An 18,432-nucleotide genomic window follows, 5' to 3' on the forward strand; every position below is an offset into this window, starting at 1 on the left:
CTCAATATGTTAACTTAGATCAGATCCATCCTTTCAAAATTGACCTAATTTATTTTCTTTGGGCTTGTTTGATTATTCTAAACTTGTTTCACCTACTAAACAATTAAATTTAAATTATTCTTTATTGTACAATTTTTAAGCATAGTATTTATTATATAGTTTTTTCAGAATAAGTTTTCACAATGATATCGTAATGATCATATTTTGTTCAAAAAGATCCTAGCTAGAAAAGAATTCTAAATCTTTTAGTGTGTTTGTGAAATAATTTAAAGTGGAATAAATATTAAATTGTTTGACTAATATTCTTTTTTTTAACTCAGAGTCCAAGCAAGAATTTGATAATATAAAAATGATTACTCATTATTAAAAAAAATCATTTAATAGAGTTCTAATAGATCAAATTTCCATATGTTAAAATATTTAAGATCCAATTAATTAACGACGTGTATATATATACATACTAAATAGAATAAAAGATACAATAAGAAATTGAAATAGAAAATCTAATCGAAGGGGTTTAGTTTTAAAAGAAAATTTTTTAAGTAAGTGATCAGATTTAATTAAATCAAACTATATAATCATATAATAAGTGTGATATATTTTATTTTTTTAAATTGTGGACCAATTATAATAACAAATATGTTATACTCTTTATATAATTAATTCAAATTTAATTCAAATGAGTGGGATTTAGAATTTGTTGTTTTAAAGTGTATAGATAGATGAGGGCCTAAAATAGGAAACTGAAGGCTTTTCTATTTTCTAAAGTAGGGTTTAACTAACACACACAAGCCCCCCATAACCCTGACCTTCACAGTACACTATGGCCAAATCGGAAGGCAAGAAAATGAGGAAAAGAGTGGAAGGAGAAGATGGAAACTCAGATGTTAGAAAGAGGGAATCATTGGATGCCATAGACGTGAAGATCAACGCAGTCGGCGAGAACACAGAGGAAAATACCTCCCCGATAATTGGATACTTTCCATCCGGATACGACCCGATGAAGAATTCCACCAACCCGGATCCTAATTCCAGCGTCAAGGTTTACAAAAGTGTGAATTCTCGAAACCCCAGAAATCCCAGAATGCAGGTGGTGGTGGGGGTGAGTGGTTCCGAGGTGAAATTTGTGGGTACAAATTATTCCGGGGAGGCGACGTCGCCCCAGCTGTGTAATTATGCTCTTGGAGTATTGGATAAGGAGACCCGAGTTCTGAAAATGGTTCCTATTGCTGCCAACAGGGTAAGTTTTGGTTTCGTTCTTGATCGAGGAGCTACCGTTTGGTTGTTTCCTGTGGGTTTTTTTTGGTGAAAGATTGAAACAGCTGCATGTTCATCATGCATGATTTCATGTGTTTTTGGTATTGGATTTTATGGGGTTTGATGTTTTCAAATAGTATCTTGTGAAGTGTAATTCTATGGTTCTGATCATGCACAATTTTGGTTTTAGAAAATCTGCATGAACGCAAATGCTCCTGCGGGAATTCGTATTGAGCTGATGTACGTTGTTGCTTATCAATATTAAATGATTCTTCTCTATAATATTTTAAACTTTTAGATAAAGTGATTGTTTAACACTATGATAGAACCGAATCGGCTCTACGGACTTTAAATCCGGGTTATTGTTATCTTGGCTATTAAATGCTTAAGGCATGCATTCCCTTTTAAACAGAAAATGATAGATGATCGATGGACGTTTACTCAAATCAAAACACTCATTCTTGTAGTGTATGTATGCAGATATTCAGGTTGGAACCAAAATTTGCAGCGCTGGAGGCGGTGGCTGAAAAAGAGGTCAAGGAAGGAGTAGTTACCACAGAGGAAAAGACTGATAAAGTCAGAAATTTGACTCTCATGTATTCCACTAAGAAGAATATAAGACGGGTATTGCCTTTCCATTTTTTTAAAATTTTTAATCAATCAGAGCAAGTGTAATACACTTATTTTTTTTTAATTGTATGTTAATTACACGACAAGTGATATTTGTTATATAATTAGTTTAGATTCAGCCAGACTTAATTTAAGTTAGAATAATTTTCTCTCATTTTCACAATCTTATGCTTTTGTTAATTGCTCTTTCGTCTACGTACGTTGCGGTTTGTAAAAGGTTATGCTCTGAGAATCAATCAAGAAATTCTGTGCAAATATGCTATATAAATGAACATCCTTTTCCTCAAAGATACTAAATCCCAAGTGAAAAGAGAGGAAGGAAAAGAAAATTGAGAAGTATAAATTGGATAAATTGCAGTGGCACTTCTTCGGGTTATATTTAATTATTTATGTCTTTTATAAGATTTGACGTGTACCTTTGTTCTTTGTATAATTATAAGTGCTTTGTAATTATGCGTACATCTTATATTCAAAATAAAAAATTTACAAATACATACCTAAATTACATTACATTGACACGCCTCACACGAAGTTGTATTTGTAATTACAAGCAAAAACACTATTCCGGAATAAAATTCTACACGTACACCCCTTAGTTGAATTACAACAATACTCATGAAAGAGTATATGTACTTGTAATTTTATAAAAGACAAAGGTTATTTCTGCAATTGGACTCTACCTCAAGTAGCGTTGATGTTTCTCTTGACTATCACTGATAATTTGTTATATTACGTGGACTTTCAGGATGTGAAACGTGAAACCCTACGACAGACAGAAGATCCAGAAATGCAGCAAAATATGGAACAAAAATTGAAAGAAATAAAGATAAACACACAAGCACTTGAAGCCATAGCCTCAACTAGTAATGCTCGCAACACCCCACCCTATGATTTGGAAGCCACTGCAGCACACAAGGCATATCCACTTGACAAGATTATCCTCAAAGGGGAATGGGATTACCTTGTTGATATTCTTGAGCTTGCACATGCAGGATCACAGTTCACACCTGATCTTTACCCCACTTTTGTTTGCAATAGGGTTCATCAATTGGAAACTATCAAGGTAAGTAAATCAATTGAGGATGTAACTGCAATTTACGTGTTTACTCTTCTTACCTCATTCTTGGTGATTTTCAAATTTGCAGGATGAGTCGAAGAAACGAAAGATGGCGGGCATATTATCGTACATGACTCATCTCATCAGGTTCAAGGATAGACACACCATGGACGGCGTATCGTCCACATCAAAGCGCCACAAACTGCCCACTATCCTATCACACAGGTTTTCGTCTATGTTTGACATCACCAACAACAACAGAATTCCAGATGAGAAACAGAAGCTGCTCATAAGCTATGTACTGGTACTTTCGCTGTTTGTGGATGGTTTTCGGTCCGACCCGTCGGACCTAGCCAAGGATCTCCGTATCAACCCTTTAACTTTGCGCTCTCATTATGAGTACTTAGGTTGCAAGTTTGTGCGCGAGAATCACATTCTACTGGCAACTCTTCCTGTCCCACTCGAATTTCAAACAATTAAAAGGAAGAGAAGAAGGTAGCTAGCTAGGCCATGTTTCGTTTTTGTTTTCAGTTTTGTACAGCGTTGTTGCTCTTGGGATAACGGTCAGAATAAATATTTCCTGGTTTGTTCGATGCAAGATATTGATAGTGAAGAGCTTTCTTCAAACAACTTTTACTAAATTCTGAATAGTTCAATATTTTGAGATTTTCTTTTTTTTCAATCCCATAATTCGTTCATCATCTCCTACTTATGTAGCCGATTCGATAAGCACTTTGTGCTAAGGAAAAATCTAAAAAATATAGGATACAAGATGACACCAACACAACTATAATATATATTTTATCTTGTATAGATTCTTATAAAATTAAAATATCCATATTTGACATCATAAAGTAAAGAGCATAACCCAACATTGAAATAAAATGGGCATATCTTAGATCTAAGTTCTTAATCAAGTACATTTATTTCAAAAGTTTACATAATCAGTTTAGTACTAAAACTAAATTGAGCTTAAGAATATGTATAGGGTATTAGAATAGATTACTTTGAAATTTATCATAATTATAATTACTCCTTATTGTTTGAAAAATTACCAATTCTAATAAATTTTAATACTATCCAACAACTAGTCAAATCCATTAATCTTTATTATGTTTCCATCCATTTTATATAGTGAACTGGCCAAAATGACCTTTTGAATTATAAATTATAATTTTATTGACTTTTTAAAACTTTCTTAAAAACCAATTATGAATTACGTGGGCTATTTTTTTTTAAAAATTTTTACCAATTACCTTTCCAATTTTTTTTACATTTTTTAATTTTTCTAAGGAATCAAAAGAATACTTTAGAGCAAAATTGACGATTTCATATCTGTATTCAATAATTACATAATTTTATCCAACATCAATGAGATATTGATAATTTTTTAAGAATAAGAAAACATTCATAATTATACACGATCTTAAAAAGATTCGTTATAATTTACCCTATATGCATGTAGGGCTTCTTTTTGTATGAGTTCTCACGATAAAATCGATAATGGAGACAAAAAGATGAAAGGAAAAGAAAATTTGAAAGGAAGACGAGAGAAGAAAATTGATAGGAAGAAAAAACATGTGCTCTTTCAATCCTCAGGAGTAGGAGGTTTTTAACATGTTAGACACAGTATTTTCTTTTTCTTTTTTTTTTTTTTTTTTGAATTTATGGACGCAAAACAAATGTCATGCTCAGCATGCATCGAAATTATTAACAATGTGTTGACGCGCATCGGCGTCTGATACGTATCAACGATGCCATTTTATGAAGCATCCGTCCGTTATAGATCAGGGGAAGCTAGATATTCCAACAGATGTCAAACAAAGTTGTCAGTGTCTCTCAATTTAGTCTGCCAGTAAATCTTTATTGACAAACAGCTGCTTGGCAAAATGATGGTCTGCTAAAAAATTTAAGATTACACAGCCAATCAACCAATGACGTACCTGCTAACACTATAGTTGAACAGACCTCAACATAATTTGACAATTACATAGTGAAGCTCAGGCAAAACTTGATAAATATATTTGCATTTTCAACTAAAAGACATGTCTGTTTTAATCATTTTCACAATTATTTTCTACAAGTATGTCCAAAGAACATCTATTCCCACAGCCTGCACCATGATTATTCAAAGTTTTATACCACATTTTTAGAAGTACTCTTTACTTTAACATTTCAAAAGAAGTAAACCAAACATGTTCCTAAAATGAAATATCAAATAGACCCAACAATCCAATTAATCAAAATAACTACTTAGCTATCCAAACACATTTTCATTCTCAATCCTCCAGAAATAAATCTTCACCCTAAACGAAAAATCATAAAATATAGTTCTCCTAGGTTTCTTGGTATTAATGCTTAATGCATATCGTTTGAGGCAGCTAAGTTTACTAATTGCTTTGCTTAACATACTCTGATTATTTGATTTTGTTTGACATTTTTCTATGTATGCTCCGAAATCCCAATGGCTGCATGATTTCAACTGTCTTTGAGCTACCACAAAGTAAAGATGCTATATGTGTATTATACTCCAAATATTTATATACGGAATCTTAATGCACACCTATTTCTTGAGTGTGCATTCTCACCAAAAATTGAAATGATCTATTCATAACTGGGGTTACGCCTCTGTACAAATGAAGCTGGGTTGTACTCACATTTTGTTTAACAACTTAACTGTACACTGTACACTTCTTTACACAAGAACTTCTTGAATGACACAAATCAACGAATACAAATAGCAAATGTTACATTTACAGCTAAAGAAACACAACCAGGAAATAAGCCAGACCAAAAGAATGAAAGGAATATGGAACCGAAAGGGCAAAAGAGCAATCATGATCCGTATCTTACAAGAAAAGACGATGTGGACCCCTGACCGTGGATTGCTTTCAGCAAGGCTACGAATTTGAATACGCTATCTTTTGAGAACCACTTGAGCTTCCATGTTACAGGATCAGAAGCACACTTTTTTTTAGGAAATGCATGCTCAGTTCTGTACCATTTCTGTGAAGGGCGGAACTCTGATGTGCGTCGAAATGATAAGGCAACGCACGGGCTATCCGAAGTGTCAATTGCCTGCAAAACAATGACAATATACTTCAGAAAACATAGATTGAACTTACGGGATGTGAACCACGAGAAAGGAATGGAAAATTTAGTAGGTGCACTGCTAAATGTGTTTTTGAAGGTCGTCTAGATCCTAGGAACTAGGCAAATCAATCTCACATACAGGATTGGACAGGAAATAGATGGCTAAATAAAAATATTAACTTTAGATCTCAATGGGCATTCCAACGATGTCACACTAATATATTCTGATCTTACACAGTGGACCAAGTTCAGGCAAGTGGTTTCTTATCCTCCTATGGAAGAACAAATAATCCCCTTGGAGTTGACTAACCTGTTGTGTTCTTCAGAAAAGTAGCAAATAATTTCCGACAAAAATAACACTATATATGACGGAAATTTCTACTTTTGGCATCATTTTTCTTTTCTTTTTTTTTTTTCCTTTTCAAAATCATTTAGAGTAATATTGTAAAATACAGAACAAGATATATACTCCTTCGCTCCAAAACTCATCATGACTATTTCTTCTAGGAATGTTCCTAACTAAGATCCTATTTCCTCAAAAACTCTTTTCAACGAAAATATCCCCCCACTTAAGCTAATGATGTGATACCACTCAACCACTACTTTTGAGAGCGCAACATAAACATAAATAAAAATTTCACCTTTTCCACTGCCCATTTAAAACTCTGCATTTCATGAAATTGGATACTTGAATTTGGAAAGGCCAGAGTGTTTATCGAAAGATGAGAAATAAAATATTTCCTTTTATGAATACTCTATTATATTGAAATCACATATGCAGAAGTTAATTTAAAGATATAAACTTTAAAGTAGGCGTGATCAAATGTTCTCTTAAAACATCCATTACATGGCATAAGCATATTGAACTCATTATGCTAGTTACAATATCTCAGTTATATTTCAAATATAAATTAATAAAAACTATAATTAAAGAAAAATTTAATTTTGTATATTAATAACATATGCTAGCAGTAAATATATAAACTACATAAGTGTACTTATTACAATTGCTTTAAATGATTATGAAACCTGATAAAATGAAATAAATGAAGTATAGATGTACAGTTTTGCTATTTCTTATCAATAAATTGGGGTTAAGAATCACCAGCCATTTCTTATTGCATAGGGGGTTATTTTCCATTTTACCATTGCTTACAGCAAAATGCCAATTATCCAAGGAAGTTCACTGGACACTCAAAATCACAAGGTGAAAGTAAATTAACTTAACCAACAAAGGTATCTCAAATCAAATCTTGCTGAGCAGAACATAAAGCTTAAACAATGCTTAAAATTAGTAAGAGAAGAAAAAATTACCATTTCAGACACATCAACAACATTGCAACATGAATCCAGTAGGAAATAACATGGGGAAAATGCATTCTCAGATGGACCAAACTGCATGAAGTCTTCAGTGCATAGAAGCAGGTGCCCCTCGAGCAGAAAAAGTGATCTTGGCAGCCACAAATGCTCTGGCCATTTAGAAATGATATAAGACGGAAAAATAGGAAAAACACAAGATACATGAGCAGCCATTGCTAAGAAAAATACATTTTTTACATACTTAAATAAATTATACTTCCTAATAATTTAGTAATGCAATGAAATGGCAAAGCATGTTAGTAATGATTCATCCTCCAACTTGCAGCCAACAACAGAAGGAATCAGAACAATAAGCAATGTCTGGCAAATAAAATTGAAACCACATGAAATCTTCAGCAGAAGAAGGTGCATGACCGGACAATGCAAATGTAATAAGAACGGTGTTTCTAACTTATATGTGCAAACTGATCGCTCCTGAAGTAGGAATATAGTAACACCTGAGACAATAGTGTTCCTATAAAGTAGAGATCTAAAAACAGACTCACAAACACTATTAATATCTATGGAAAAGCAGCAACGAAGGCAATAATATGAAAATATGTGGTGAGTAAAAATAGGGGTCAAATGCAAAGATGCCACCCATAGCCGGACATTTGACTTTCAATGACTATTGGCAGTCATCTTTGATAGTCTAAATAGACTATTGAACACCTTCGAAAGACTGTAAGCTGAAGCAATCTTGTGCCATGGCCTCAGTGAGAAATTCTACCAAAAAGTCGGCCCTGATTGACTCAATGAACAAGCAGTCTTCAGATTTCAAAATGGTAGAAGAGATCTCAAAAGAAAAGAGTGGATGAACCAGGAGAAAAATATCTAAGGGTTTTCGGTTTTCAAACTGCATTATTTCCTCTTTTGTTATAAGTTGCAGCACCATATTACTAAACAAGTATCTTGTTTAACATAATGCACCACTCTCAAAAGAAAAGAGTGGATGAACCAGGAGAAAAATATCTAAGGGTTTTCGGTTTTCAAACTGCATTATTTCCTCTTTTGTTATAAGTTGCAGCACCATATTACTAAACAAGTATCTTGTTTAACATATTGCAGGTCGCTCTTCAGATCCAAGTACCTAATCCCCTGTCTGTATACCACCCAAATTTTACAAAAAGTTAAGAAGTTACCGGTGGAGCAGGCTACCATAAAAATTTAATCCATACTTCGGCATCACTTCATGCCCCAAATACAGGATATTGCAAATCATGAAACTGGTATCCAATACAATTGGACAGTTTCTAGTTCTGCTCAGAATGTTGTGTCCCTATTGCACATGTCCCGCTAAGCACAGCAGATATAATTTCTATTTTTTGTTGCCCTTTTTCCAGTGTGAATTAACATGTTTACAAGGTCTAACTGTGGTACAGGATAATACTGACATGAATTCTTCACTTTTGAGCATTTTGTTCCGTATTTGATTAATGTCACTATATTCAACTTCGAGTAAAAGATATAAGAATTCTACGTTTTGCAGCTGCAATTAAAACATTCAGTAATTTCCCTATGCATCCAAGAAACCACAACTTTTCTCATTTGCAGTTGCAAATTGAATGTACTGCAACCAATTTTTTTAATTTATCATCGGTTAATCCAATTTCTCAGCAATCAAAGAACAGTTGGAATACTAAATACTTTGTTTTCATTACTCTCGTGGTCTAGGATAAGGTTCAAAACAATCCACTGCTATACGAACTTTAGCATAAATAAAATTTTTATACTTGGTTTTCAGGTCAACTCTTCTGTGATAATGTTGTGTTTCGTGCAACTATTCACACTAGTTGCTGTGTTAACATTTTTCTTACATTTTACATACATAATTAAAAGATCACAGAAAATCCCAGATAATTCACTTCATATACCTTCAAAGTTTTTCTGACAGAAAAGCACCATAGAGTACTGATATATATTAACCTTCGAACCTCCGCATACATGGTCCTGGAAAAGATTAATCTGAATCTGCTCCAAGCTGCAAATAAATTTACAAAACCCCAATATTACAATAAATAAAACGTTACAGATCACTAATCTCAATATGACAACAGTTTCAAGTTTTTACATCACACTAGTAGTTAGAATTACCTTGTTATAGAGCAAGTATTTTTTATCCCAGATGGATCAAAGAAATCCAATACACAAAGCAGTTCTTTTGATCTATCCATGGACCTGGTTATGAGCAGATATGTCGCATTGCCTTCAAAGCACACCCTATACATGCCCAACAGAAGATACAAACTGTTAGAAAACAAGGAGCAGGCATTCAGTGCGAGGAGACTGCAAGTGACAACCTTATGATTTGAAATCCTAATCCAACAAAAACCTCTCTCACATCGCCAACCCTATGGCAAGCAACCATTTCCAAGGCAGTTTCTGCAAGGTGCCACCAAATAAACCCACCAGATAGACAGAATTAAGTCCATAGACAAAATATCAAATTACACTCTCCAAAGAAAGAGAAGCAAATGCATAAATTACATCTCTAGCCAAAAGCTCATACCACAACCAAGCTAACCTGACCCCTCACAGGCATGAACAAGTAAAATGTACAATTTCTGTTCGCTGCTCCGTAAAACTGCTACTTCCCTGTAAATGCAGAACAAGAGTAAAAAAGTATGAGTTCGACCATCTTAAAGTAGTCTACCAAGAAAAAGTTCATCAGGTTCAAGAAACATGGCATTGCAAAAAAAAAAAAAAAAATACTAGTATTTGCACGACATTACAAGCCTCATAGAGTAGAGTCATGCGAAATGTATAGGAAACGTTGGGAGCATACAGGAAGAGTAAGGACGAAGATTCTCTCAATCTACATGACTAGATTATAATAGTTTGATAAGCAGATAGTACACCTTTCTTTATGTCCTGGTTTTTCAACGAACAGACAATTGCATCGCACGTATTGACTAGAAGTTTCATTAACCCCAGAATGAGCCACTTTAGAATTGAAATAAGTCTCAATAAAATCATCTTTTTCATCATTTGATGTATTGAACTCAGAATCAGTTTCCCTGTAACACTGGCCAAGTACAGCGGGGCCAGCACTGTCTCCATTGTTTCTAGCTGGAGTGGATTTCCAAAAGTCACCTGAGCAACAGATATCTTGACCTTCATTTATCACCTCGCATCTGCAGGTCTCTACAGGTCCACTGGAGTTCTTTGATGAGTCGGTGTCACCATGTGCATCATCATCCTCCGGTAAGGAGATCATTCTTCTTGTGGGCTTCTTTACACATTTTCTCTGCTCCAGCCAATCACTTTTTCCCTTAACAAGTCCTAAAATTTTATCATCATGCACACAGCGAGAGGAACTACCTCTGCCAGCAAGGGCAGAGCTTTTCAGTTCTCTACCATTGGTATTAACATTCCCTTCAGCACAAGGACTTGATGTATGTGTCCCATTCTGCTTCAATGATGAAATTGTGTCGTGATATACATCACAAGCATCATCTTGATAAGAAGCTACCAGAAAACCACTATGACTCCTTTCAGCTGAATCGTCAATAAGACATTGATCAACATGATTTCCTGAAGGGCCAAATTCGGCAGAATCATCTTCACTACAACTTGTATTGCTATCAGAGGATGCCACTGAGAAAGATTCAGCAGATAGCTGCAGAAATTCTTCTTCTAGGTTTTGGCGTCGATGTAAAACGTCCTCTTGATAATGAGGCGGAGATCCCAGGCGTGCTGATGATGAATGGGAACTCATGATGTCATTTATTGCAGTTGAAGCAGACATTGCATTCTCGGTGCTTGCATTATCCCCTCTGACGACTGCAAGGGAATTAAACCGCAACTTTCCAGCATCTACAGTCGCACTACCTTGATTATTCGATAATCTCAACTCTTCCTGATTCACATAAACATCTTTGGAAACAGATCTGTCTGCACCAGCATGCCCCATGAAAAATCTTGGAGCTGCTTCACCAATTTGATCAAAGTACTGCTGGCCACTTACAACAGTAGATGTATCTGCAAAGGAGGTCTCAGATTCTAGAATCATTGTGCTACTATCATCTCCAGAAAGCTGAAAAGAGTCAAAAATGTGCCTTGAGGTCTCAGCAAAGTCCTCATCCTTTGCCTCACTATTCAAACCAAACTCTTGATTATTATGTAAGATGGTACTCCTAAATTTATTACCATCAACAAAATTTTCAGATGTTTGACTCATCCATTCTTTAAATTCCTGCAACCACAGAACAGAGTGATCTTTCTTCATTAATTCAATTCTGTGCATCAAATCTTCTATTTCAGCTTCATGTGCATTGACATTCTCATCTTTGTCTTGATTCTCATTATCACATGACAGTGAATCTTGGTCAGAACAAATATATGTGCTCTGCTCTTCATTCTCAATATTGACAAGACGAGAGATTCGCTTCTACAAATCATTAGAACACCACAAAGTCATAAAGTTACTAAATTTCTGGATTCAGAAAATTGTTCAAAATCAAGTCAACGTGAAATTATGAGTCTGTTAATATCAAATGGTTTCCTACCCTTTTTGTATTTATGGTTCGACCTACATCAGCATCATCTTGGACAGGTGAATAAAATCCAAAGCTTGCAGGCTGCTTCTGTCTGCTTGCAATTATGATTTGCCGCTCCCAATACTCACTTTTGGATATTTCCTTCTCGTCCAACTTAAGCTAGAGCACATGCAAATATAACATGGAGGCAAGCCCAATCGTAAGCATACAGCTAGTTAAAAGCAAGAAATATGTTTCAAGAAATCTGATAGAATATTTATTCTAATTGATGAGTTAGCAATCACCCAAAGAGGTTATACAACAAAACTTACTCTTTCTGGATGAGGAAAAAGGCTAAAAACTTGGGCACGAAACCATCTTGCGTAGCAAAGTGGATTTCCTTCTAACCATAAGTTCAGAAGAGATGGAAGGCCAGCAAGGATCTCTATCTCGGAGAAGTTTGAAATAATATTGTACGAAAGATCGAGCCCTTGCAATGATTTTAATTTTTCAATGCCATGCAAAGAAGTTAAAGCATTGTTCCTCAGCACAAGCTTAACAATCTGACAGGACACCTGCACAAACCAATGATTGAAGTTCCTCTGAGACCTTCTGCAGATAGAAACCGAAACCACTTTTTATTGAGGAGGATATCTTTTAAGTCATAAAGCACTTGGTTCTGCTAAGAGCATCTCAAATTGATTGCAAAAGGATATAAATTAGATTATATAATCTCCTAGATTCTCTTATGTCTACTTTACTTCTGCTTCTTCCTTGTATAAATCAGCAATTCAGGTTAAAGCCAACATAAGAGTCGAAGTAAATTCTAGCAATTTCCCAAAGTCGTGGGGAAATTGGCATTTCAAATAAGACCATTGTGAGAAACAAGAAACTTATAGCATCTTTGCAAAGTTGGTGGAACACAGAAATGAAATTAAGGCCAACGTGAGAATGAAGCAACTTATAACATCTTTGAGAATTTGCAGGACAATTCCACAGCACCGAAAACTTGACAAGGCTGATGAATAGTAAAACTAATAAGTCAATTAAACTAGAAGAGAAAGAGAAAAGGACGTAAAACTTTGCTGAGAGTAGGGCAGGAAAAGTTCTCCGTTCCTTCCACAAAACACCCATGTTTCAGCACTCATTGCATAAGAGCCTTATAAACAAAGGTAACTTCTGGATTATTTTGCGTGATGTTCCCTTAATTTTTGGTGAAATTGTTTCTGTGATGTAAATGGAAATGTTTTTGGACCAAGTTGCATACCCCAACAATTGACTCAATAGGTTGATTTGAAATTTTGTTTAGACAGAAAGATTTACTTGTTTTTCTGTAATAAAGGGTGCTATGCTCTCCGAGAATGAGGTATAGGCTTTTGAAATTAAGGTGTATAGGATACAATCTCAGAATATGAGAAAAGGGAACACATTTGAAAACAGAAGATGTGAAACCCTTTGACAAATAGATCCAAATATGTCCAGAGCTTCTACACTTGGAACTTATCGTATACAAAATCTACTTGATTAAAATTTCAAGTTTCCATTTCAAAAAACCCACTACAATAAGGTATCATATTTACAGCTCCTACTGTGGCAGATCTCATCTGACTCATTTACGAACATCTGTGTTCAAACAACTTACAACCACAATTAGTTACTACTTCCTAGCATATATCAATCACAAAATCTGAAAGTTTGCACTCAGAATCTTTGCTGAACTATACTATACTATCCTAGTATAGCATCATCAAAACAGCATATTTGATGACATGCATAAGCATCTTCTTTCTTTTGCAGTCTACTTTTCATTAAGTTATTCATAAAAAATACGCACTTAGTTAAGTCAACTAAAAAAACAAAGAACTATTCTGCATAAATCTGTAAAGACAAAGTTGAATGTCAGAATTTAAACTGAACTATACTACAATAATTGTCCCCACAATCTGGAAACAGATAATCATCAAGAAGAAATTGTTTATTCAGACCACTATAAGCACATCCTTTGGGTTGAAGTCTAAATATAGAAAGTTACCTGAGTAAAAGATGCAATAGTTCTCAGGTTATTAAATCCCAAGTCCACGTGCTTCAATTTGGTGCACCTCCTGAGATTATCTACCTTTGCAAACTTATTCCTGCTAAGATCAAGGGTTTCCACCGCAGGAAGCAGCTGTAAAGACTCATCCATAAGAACCAAGCTGTTACACGGACATGACACAAAAGACAGGCGGTTCCACGGGGGAGAATCCTTTATATCCGCAATTCTACTTGCAAACACATGTCGCAGTGCATCCTAAGCCATGTGATGAACAAAATACCAAAGCTCAATAGCATAATAGATTAAACATAGTACAAAAATTATCAACTCTTGGTTAGTGTGCAGGGAAGAATAATAAATACTTATGTTGACAATTGTCCCTAGAACTGTTCAATAGTGAGCAGTTCACCTAAAGCATCACATATTTTCAATTTCTACCACAGAAAAATAACTAAAAAAAAAAAGCAACAGAAGCTAAATAGAAAAGTTAACAGACTGCATCATTAGATAACAACTATGACTTCAACTCTACAGAAAAATATTACATAGGCCCGAAACAAAATCGATGTTCTCCGCATCAAAATTCTCTTATGTTAATTCCATATGCAACTTGAAGCAATCAAGTACAGTTGAAACCAAATTCTTCAATAACTAAACAAAAGTCCAAACGGATCACGATTTGCAACCAGGAAAAACTTCCACTCCATTAAATAGCAAAAATAGCACTCACAGTTGAGTTATGGCATATCAATTTCTCAAGCGTAAACCTCAACTCAAGCAACCCCTTCGCCGCAGATGTGGACAAATCACATCCACGGAGCTCCAAAACCTTCAACCTCCCAAACGGAAGCAAGAATAGCGGGGTTGGATCCCTCCCCGGTGACGGCAGCACAGAAACCACTTTCAACGACGGAAGCAGGCGAAGAATTCTCCTTAACTGCTCGAGCGCGCGATGGTCACCCAAATCCGAAACATAAGCCCGCAAATAATCCACCGGAGCTCCGGCCAACAAGCTTTCTAGCTCCTCCAACGCTTCAAACCTGGATTGCACGTACCGCAAACCCACGGGATTCAATTTCAACACCAGCGTCCCTTCAATTAATCTCTCCGCCTGATCTTCCACGAACTTTACGAGTGATTCGAGATATCTATCACCCGTGACTATCGCCATAACCAAAAAAAAAAGAAAAAAGAAAAGAGAAAAAACCTAGGGTTAGAGTCCCCGAACGGTTAATTGGGGTTTGGGAAAGGGGGTTTGGGCGGGATTGGAGGGGAGGGAGCCATGGCTATGGCTATGGCTAGTGAGTGTTGTGTGTGAAAATGTGGGGATTCATCATTGATTAATTTGGAGGGTGAAATGGTTAATGATTGGAGTTAGAGCGGACTAATTGCAACCAGAGATGGACACGTGGCAGACACATGGGGCCGAACTGTGGGCTAAGGGCATGTTTGGCCATTTCGGTAATCTATGCAGAAATTCTTTTGATATTCCCATAAATGAAATTATAAGATGGAGGTTAGAATTTTAGGATTATATGAAGGGAATCATATTCTGATTGTTCTATAAATATGGATAGTAAGCTGTTTGTCTTTAGTCTTTTTATGATTTAGAAAAATATTTTTTTCAAATTGTGCTCTAATAATTAAGAGAGCAAGTTCTAATAATTAAGGAAATGTTAGATTTTTTAAATAAAATTCTTTAGGCTCCGTTTATTTTTAAAAATTGGGTCGGATATCTCATTATATTCTATCCTATATGGGGATGGGATTAAGTGTAAATGTACACTTTTATCCCAATTAATTGAAGAAAAAAATTCATAAAATGTCCTTAGTACTCGTCATGTGTTACGAGAATGGCCACAATTAATGATGGCCATAATAAGGGCAAAACTGTAAACAACAAGGGTTCATTAATACAACACATCTGATACTAATTTAATTATGGTTCTAATGAAGGGCGAAAAGGTAAACACCACACCATTGATTTGGAACTAGTTGAGCTGCAAATTTGTTGACTAGAGCATCCAATGATTTGAAGTGGGCTCACCTCTAAATTTTAGTCATATACTTCATCCTTGATTTTTCTTAGTCTGATAGCATATAAAGCTCAATAAAGTGAGCGGAATGACTGATTTACCCTCCAGCCCTTATTTGGTAATGATGTGAAGTCTCAAGATTATGTGATTTTCTTTTTCTTTTAAAGAAAAATTAACAAGTCGTAACAATCAGAAGGAAGATTGTTCAGACCTTCGTCACTATTAAAAGCATTACGAGCAAACGAGTGCGCAAACATAATTCCATCTCTACGAACAAGAAAGTGATTGTGAAGATCAGCACAATCACCTTCAACTTCAATTTCATTCCAATGACGACGAACAAGTTCCATTGCCACCCTTGCTGCCCAAGCTTCTAACAACCTCAGGAGGGTATTTCTGCAAATACGGTAAGCATGCCAGCCAAGACAAAATCCATTTGAGTTCCAAGAGGTAATTAAGCCGTTAAAGTAAGACGAACTAACTTAAATTTTCGATTTAATAGCATTTTATACCCCTACAAACATAAGGACCATTCAGTTATCCAATTTTTTAAATAAGAAGCTTACGTAGTCGTTTCTAATTTAATGATTTTTTTTGTTTAGACAAAATTATCCTTATATACATATATTTGAAAATTTTATTATTTATCAACAAATAGGAAAAATAATTCAGCAATATCTACGTTTATATATTAGTAATTAAGAGTAAAATTAGACATTATATTGTCAAAAAATAATTATCAGTATTAATTTGCATAGATGTAGGCGTTCAGGTCAGGTAGTTAGGATCCTTTTTGAACTTTTCATAAAACAGTCGGAGTACCTATTCGGAACTACCTAATCGGGTACCAAACTTTTTTTTATTTTTTTATGTAATTTAAAGGAGTGTTTGAGTTTACTAAAATTTATTTTCTCATTTTTCTTGCAACTCTATCTCCTCAACCCTTCAAATCTTCTTCTTCCCTCTCAAGTCCCAAGCAAGTTTCCCTCTTTTCTATTCCACAAATCCAAATTTTTAAAATATCACAAAAAGAAAATAAAATAAGATTATCAAATCCAAAGATTAGTATTATTTTGTTAGAAAAATAAATTTTTAGATAGTGTTAGCAAAGCCAGCACTGCACATTTCCTTTTTTCTCTATACATTAATTAGTACCCAACAACCAATTTCAATTCCTTGACTTTTTGTATTGAGTTGATAATCATCTTTGTTTGTCTTCATATATATATATATATATATATATATACATATGTGTGTGTGTGTGCATTTAAGTTAATTACATTGGAATCTTTATCAACTAAATAAGCCATATATCACTTAGTTTATCACAGCCTTTCAAACTTGTGCATCAACCAAAAATACACAAAATGAGTTTTAAATAGAGTGACAACTCATAATTATAATTAAGTGAATTTTGAAAGCTGGCGCTAATTAAGGATTACCAACTTCATTAGTATAATCATTTTAATTAATTTTATATTTTGACGTTAGCCAATCCTCAACTCTTAACTAGTACTCCTATATTATACACATATCTATATTAATTTTTATACATACAATTTTTATATAGTTTATAAGAATAAAAGGGTATTTCAATTTGCACATATTTTTTTCAATTAAAGTTTCTTCACTTAATTAATAGTATAGATATATAAAAGTCCGGAACATATATAATTAGGTGGCTTATTAGTCGTGGGAGGGGTCATTAGCAAGACTTTTAATCAACCAACTGAAATTCAAGTTGTATATATGTGCTAATATATACTTAATTATTTCAATTAATACATATCATAGTATATGTATTTCAAGTATATAAAAATAATTAAATGTATACTAGCATTCGAATCATAACACTTTGTAATATCTTATAAACTTTTTAAATATTTTATAAATATTTTAAAAAGTTTATAACCTCAGCCAAACGCACTCTTTTATCTGCCAAACGAAAAATATTGTGTATAAAACTAATTAACTCATCCAAATTTGCACATAAAATAATACCAAAGAAATATGTCATACCATGTCCTATCATTGATTTGGTGGTGTCTTTATGTGACAATTTTACATAGAGCCAAAGTCTTGATCCATACCTCACCATGTGCATTCAGAAATAAATAATCCATATTAAACCAAAACAATGGATTTCAAAGCTCCATCACATCATATTCCTCTTTTTTTTTTTTCCCATCACATTTGTTTTTATCCCAATTTGGAGAAACTAATTATATTTGGGACGAGAATGAAAGAGTTAAACTCCTCCTAATAAGTGTGTCTTAGAATGTTTTGACACTTACTCGTCAACAAGAATTCGCTTTACGATCCAACTCGCTTATCGTTGAACAAAAAATTTCCTCTTTACTTTCAAAATAAACAAGAACTTTTTATTAGGAGACAACTTGCGACTTGATTAATGCTCTATTGTGCAAAATATAATCCGCTCTAATTTTATATGAACTTCACAATTTTGTCCTGAAAAAGCGTCTCACT

At 34.4% G+C, this 18,432-nt stretch overlaps 2 protein-coding genes across 2 annotated transcripts; one reads left to right on the forward strand and one right to left on the reverse strand.

Annotated features, from left to right (window-relative positions):
- Positions 1 to 823: 823 nt before the first annotated feature.
- LOC105167034 (uncharacterized) lies at positions 824 to 3,443 on the forward strand. The gene is made up of 4 exons (XM_020693151.2): positions 824 to 1,240; positions 1,738 to 1,881; positions 2,633 to 2,950; positions 3,033 to 3,443. The coding sequence occupies exons 1-4, from the start codon at positions 824 to 826 to the stop codon at positions 3,441 to 3,443; spliced, it is 1,290 nt and encodes a 429-aa protein (XP_020548810.2).
- Positions 3,444 to 5,538: 2,095 nt separating this feature from the next.
- LOC105166430 (uncharacterized) lies at positions 5,539 to 15,254 on the reverse strand. Its single transcript, XM_011085778.3, has 11 exons — positions 14,640 to 15,254; positions 13,907 to 14,164; positions 12,207 to 12,449; positions 11,905 to 12,054; positions 10,255 to 11,786; positions 9,921 to 9,991; positions 9,697 to 9,778; positions 9,491 to 9,616; positions 9,271 to 9,377; positions 7,352 to 7,506; positions 5,539 to 6,022 (listed from the first exon to the last, which is right to left on the reverse strand). Exons 1-11 carry the CDS (start codon positions 15,078 to 15,080, stop codon positions 5,780 to 5,782), a joined length of 3,408 nt encoding a protein of 1,135 aa, XP_011084080.2. The 5' UTR covers positions 15,081 to 15,254; the 3' UTR covers positions 5,539 to 5,779.
- Between the last annotated feature and the right edge of the window lie 3,178 nt (positions 15,255 to 18,432).

The sequence above is a fragment of the Sesamum indicum genome, linkage group LG1, assembly GCF_026168435.1.
Source record: "Sesamum indicum cultivar Baizhima isolate 11 linkage group LG1, ASM2616843v1, whole genome shotgun sequence".
In the NCBI taxonomy this organism is placed as follows: Eukaryota; Viridiplantae; Streptophyta; class Magnoliopsida; order Lamiales; family Pedaliaceae; genus Sesamum; species Sesamum indicum.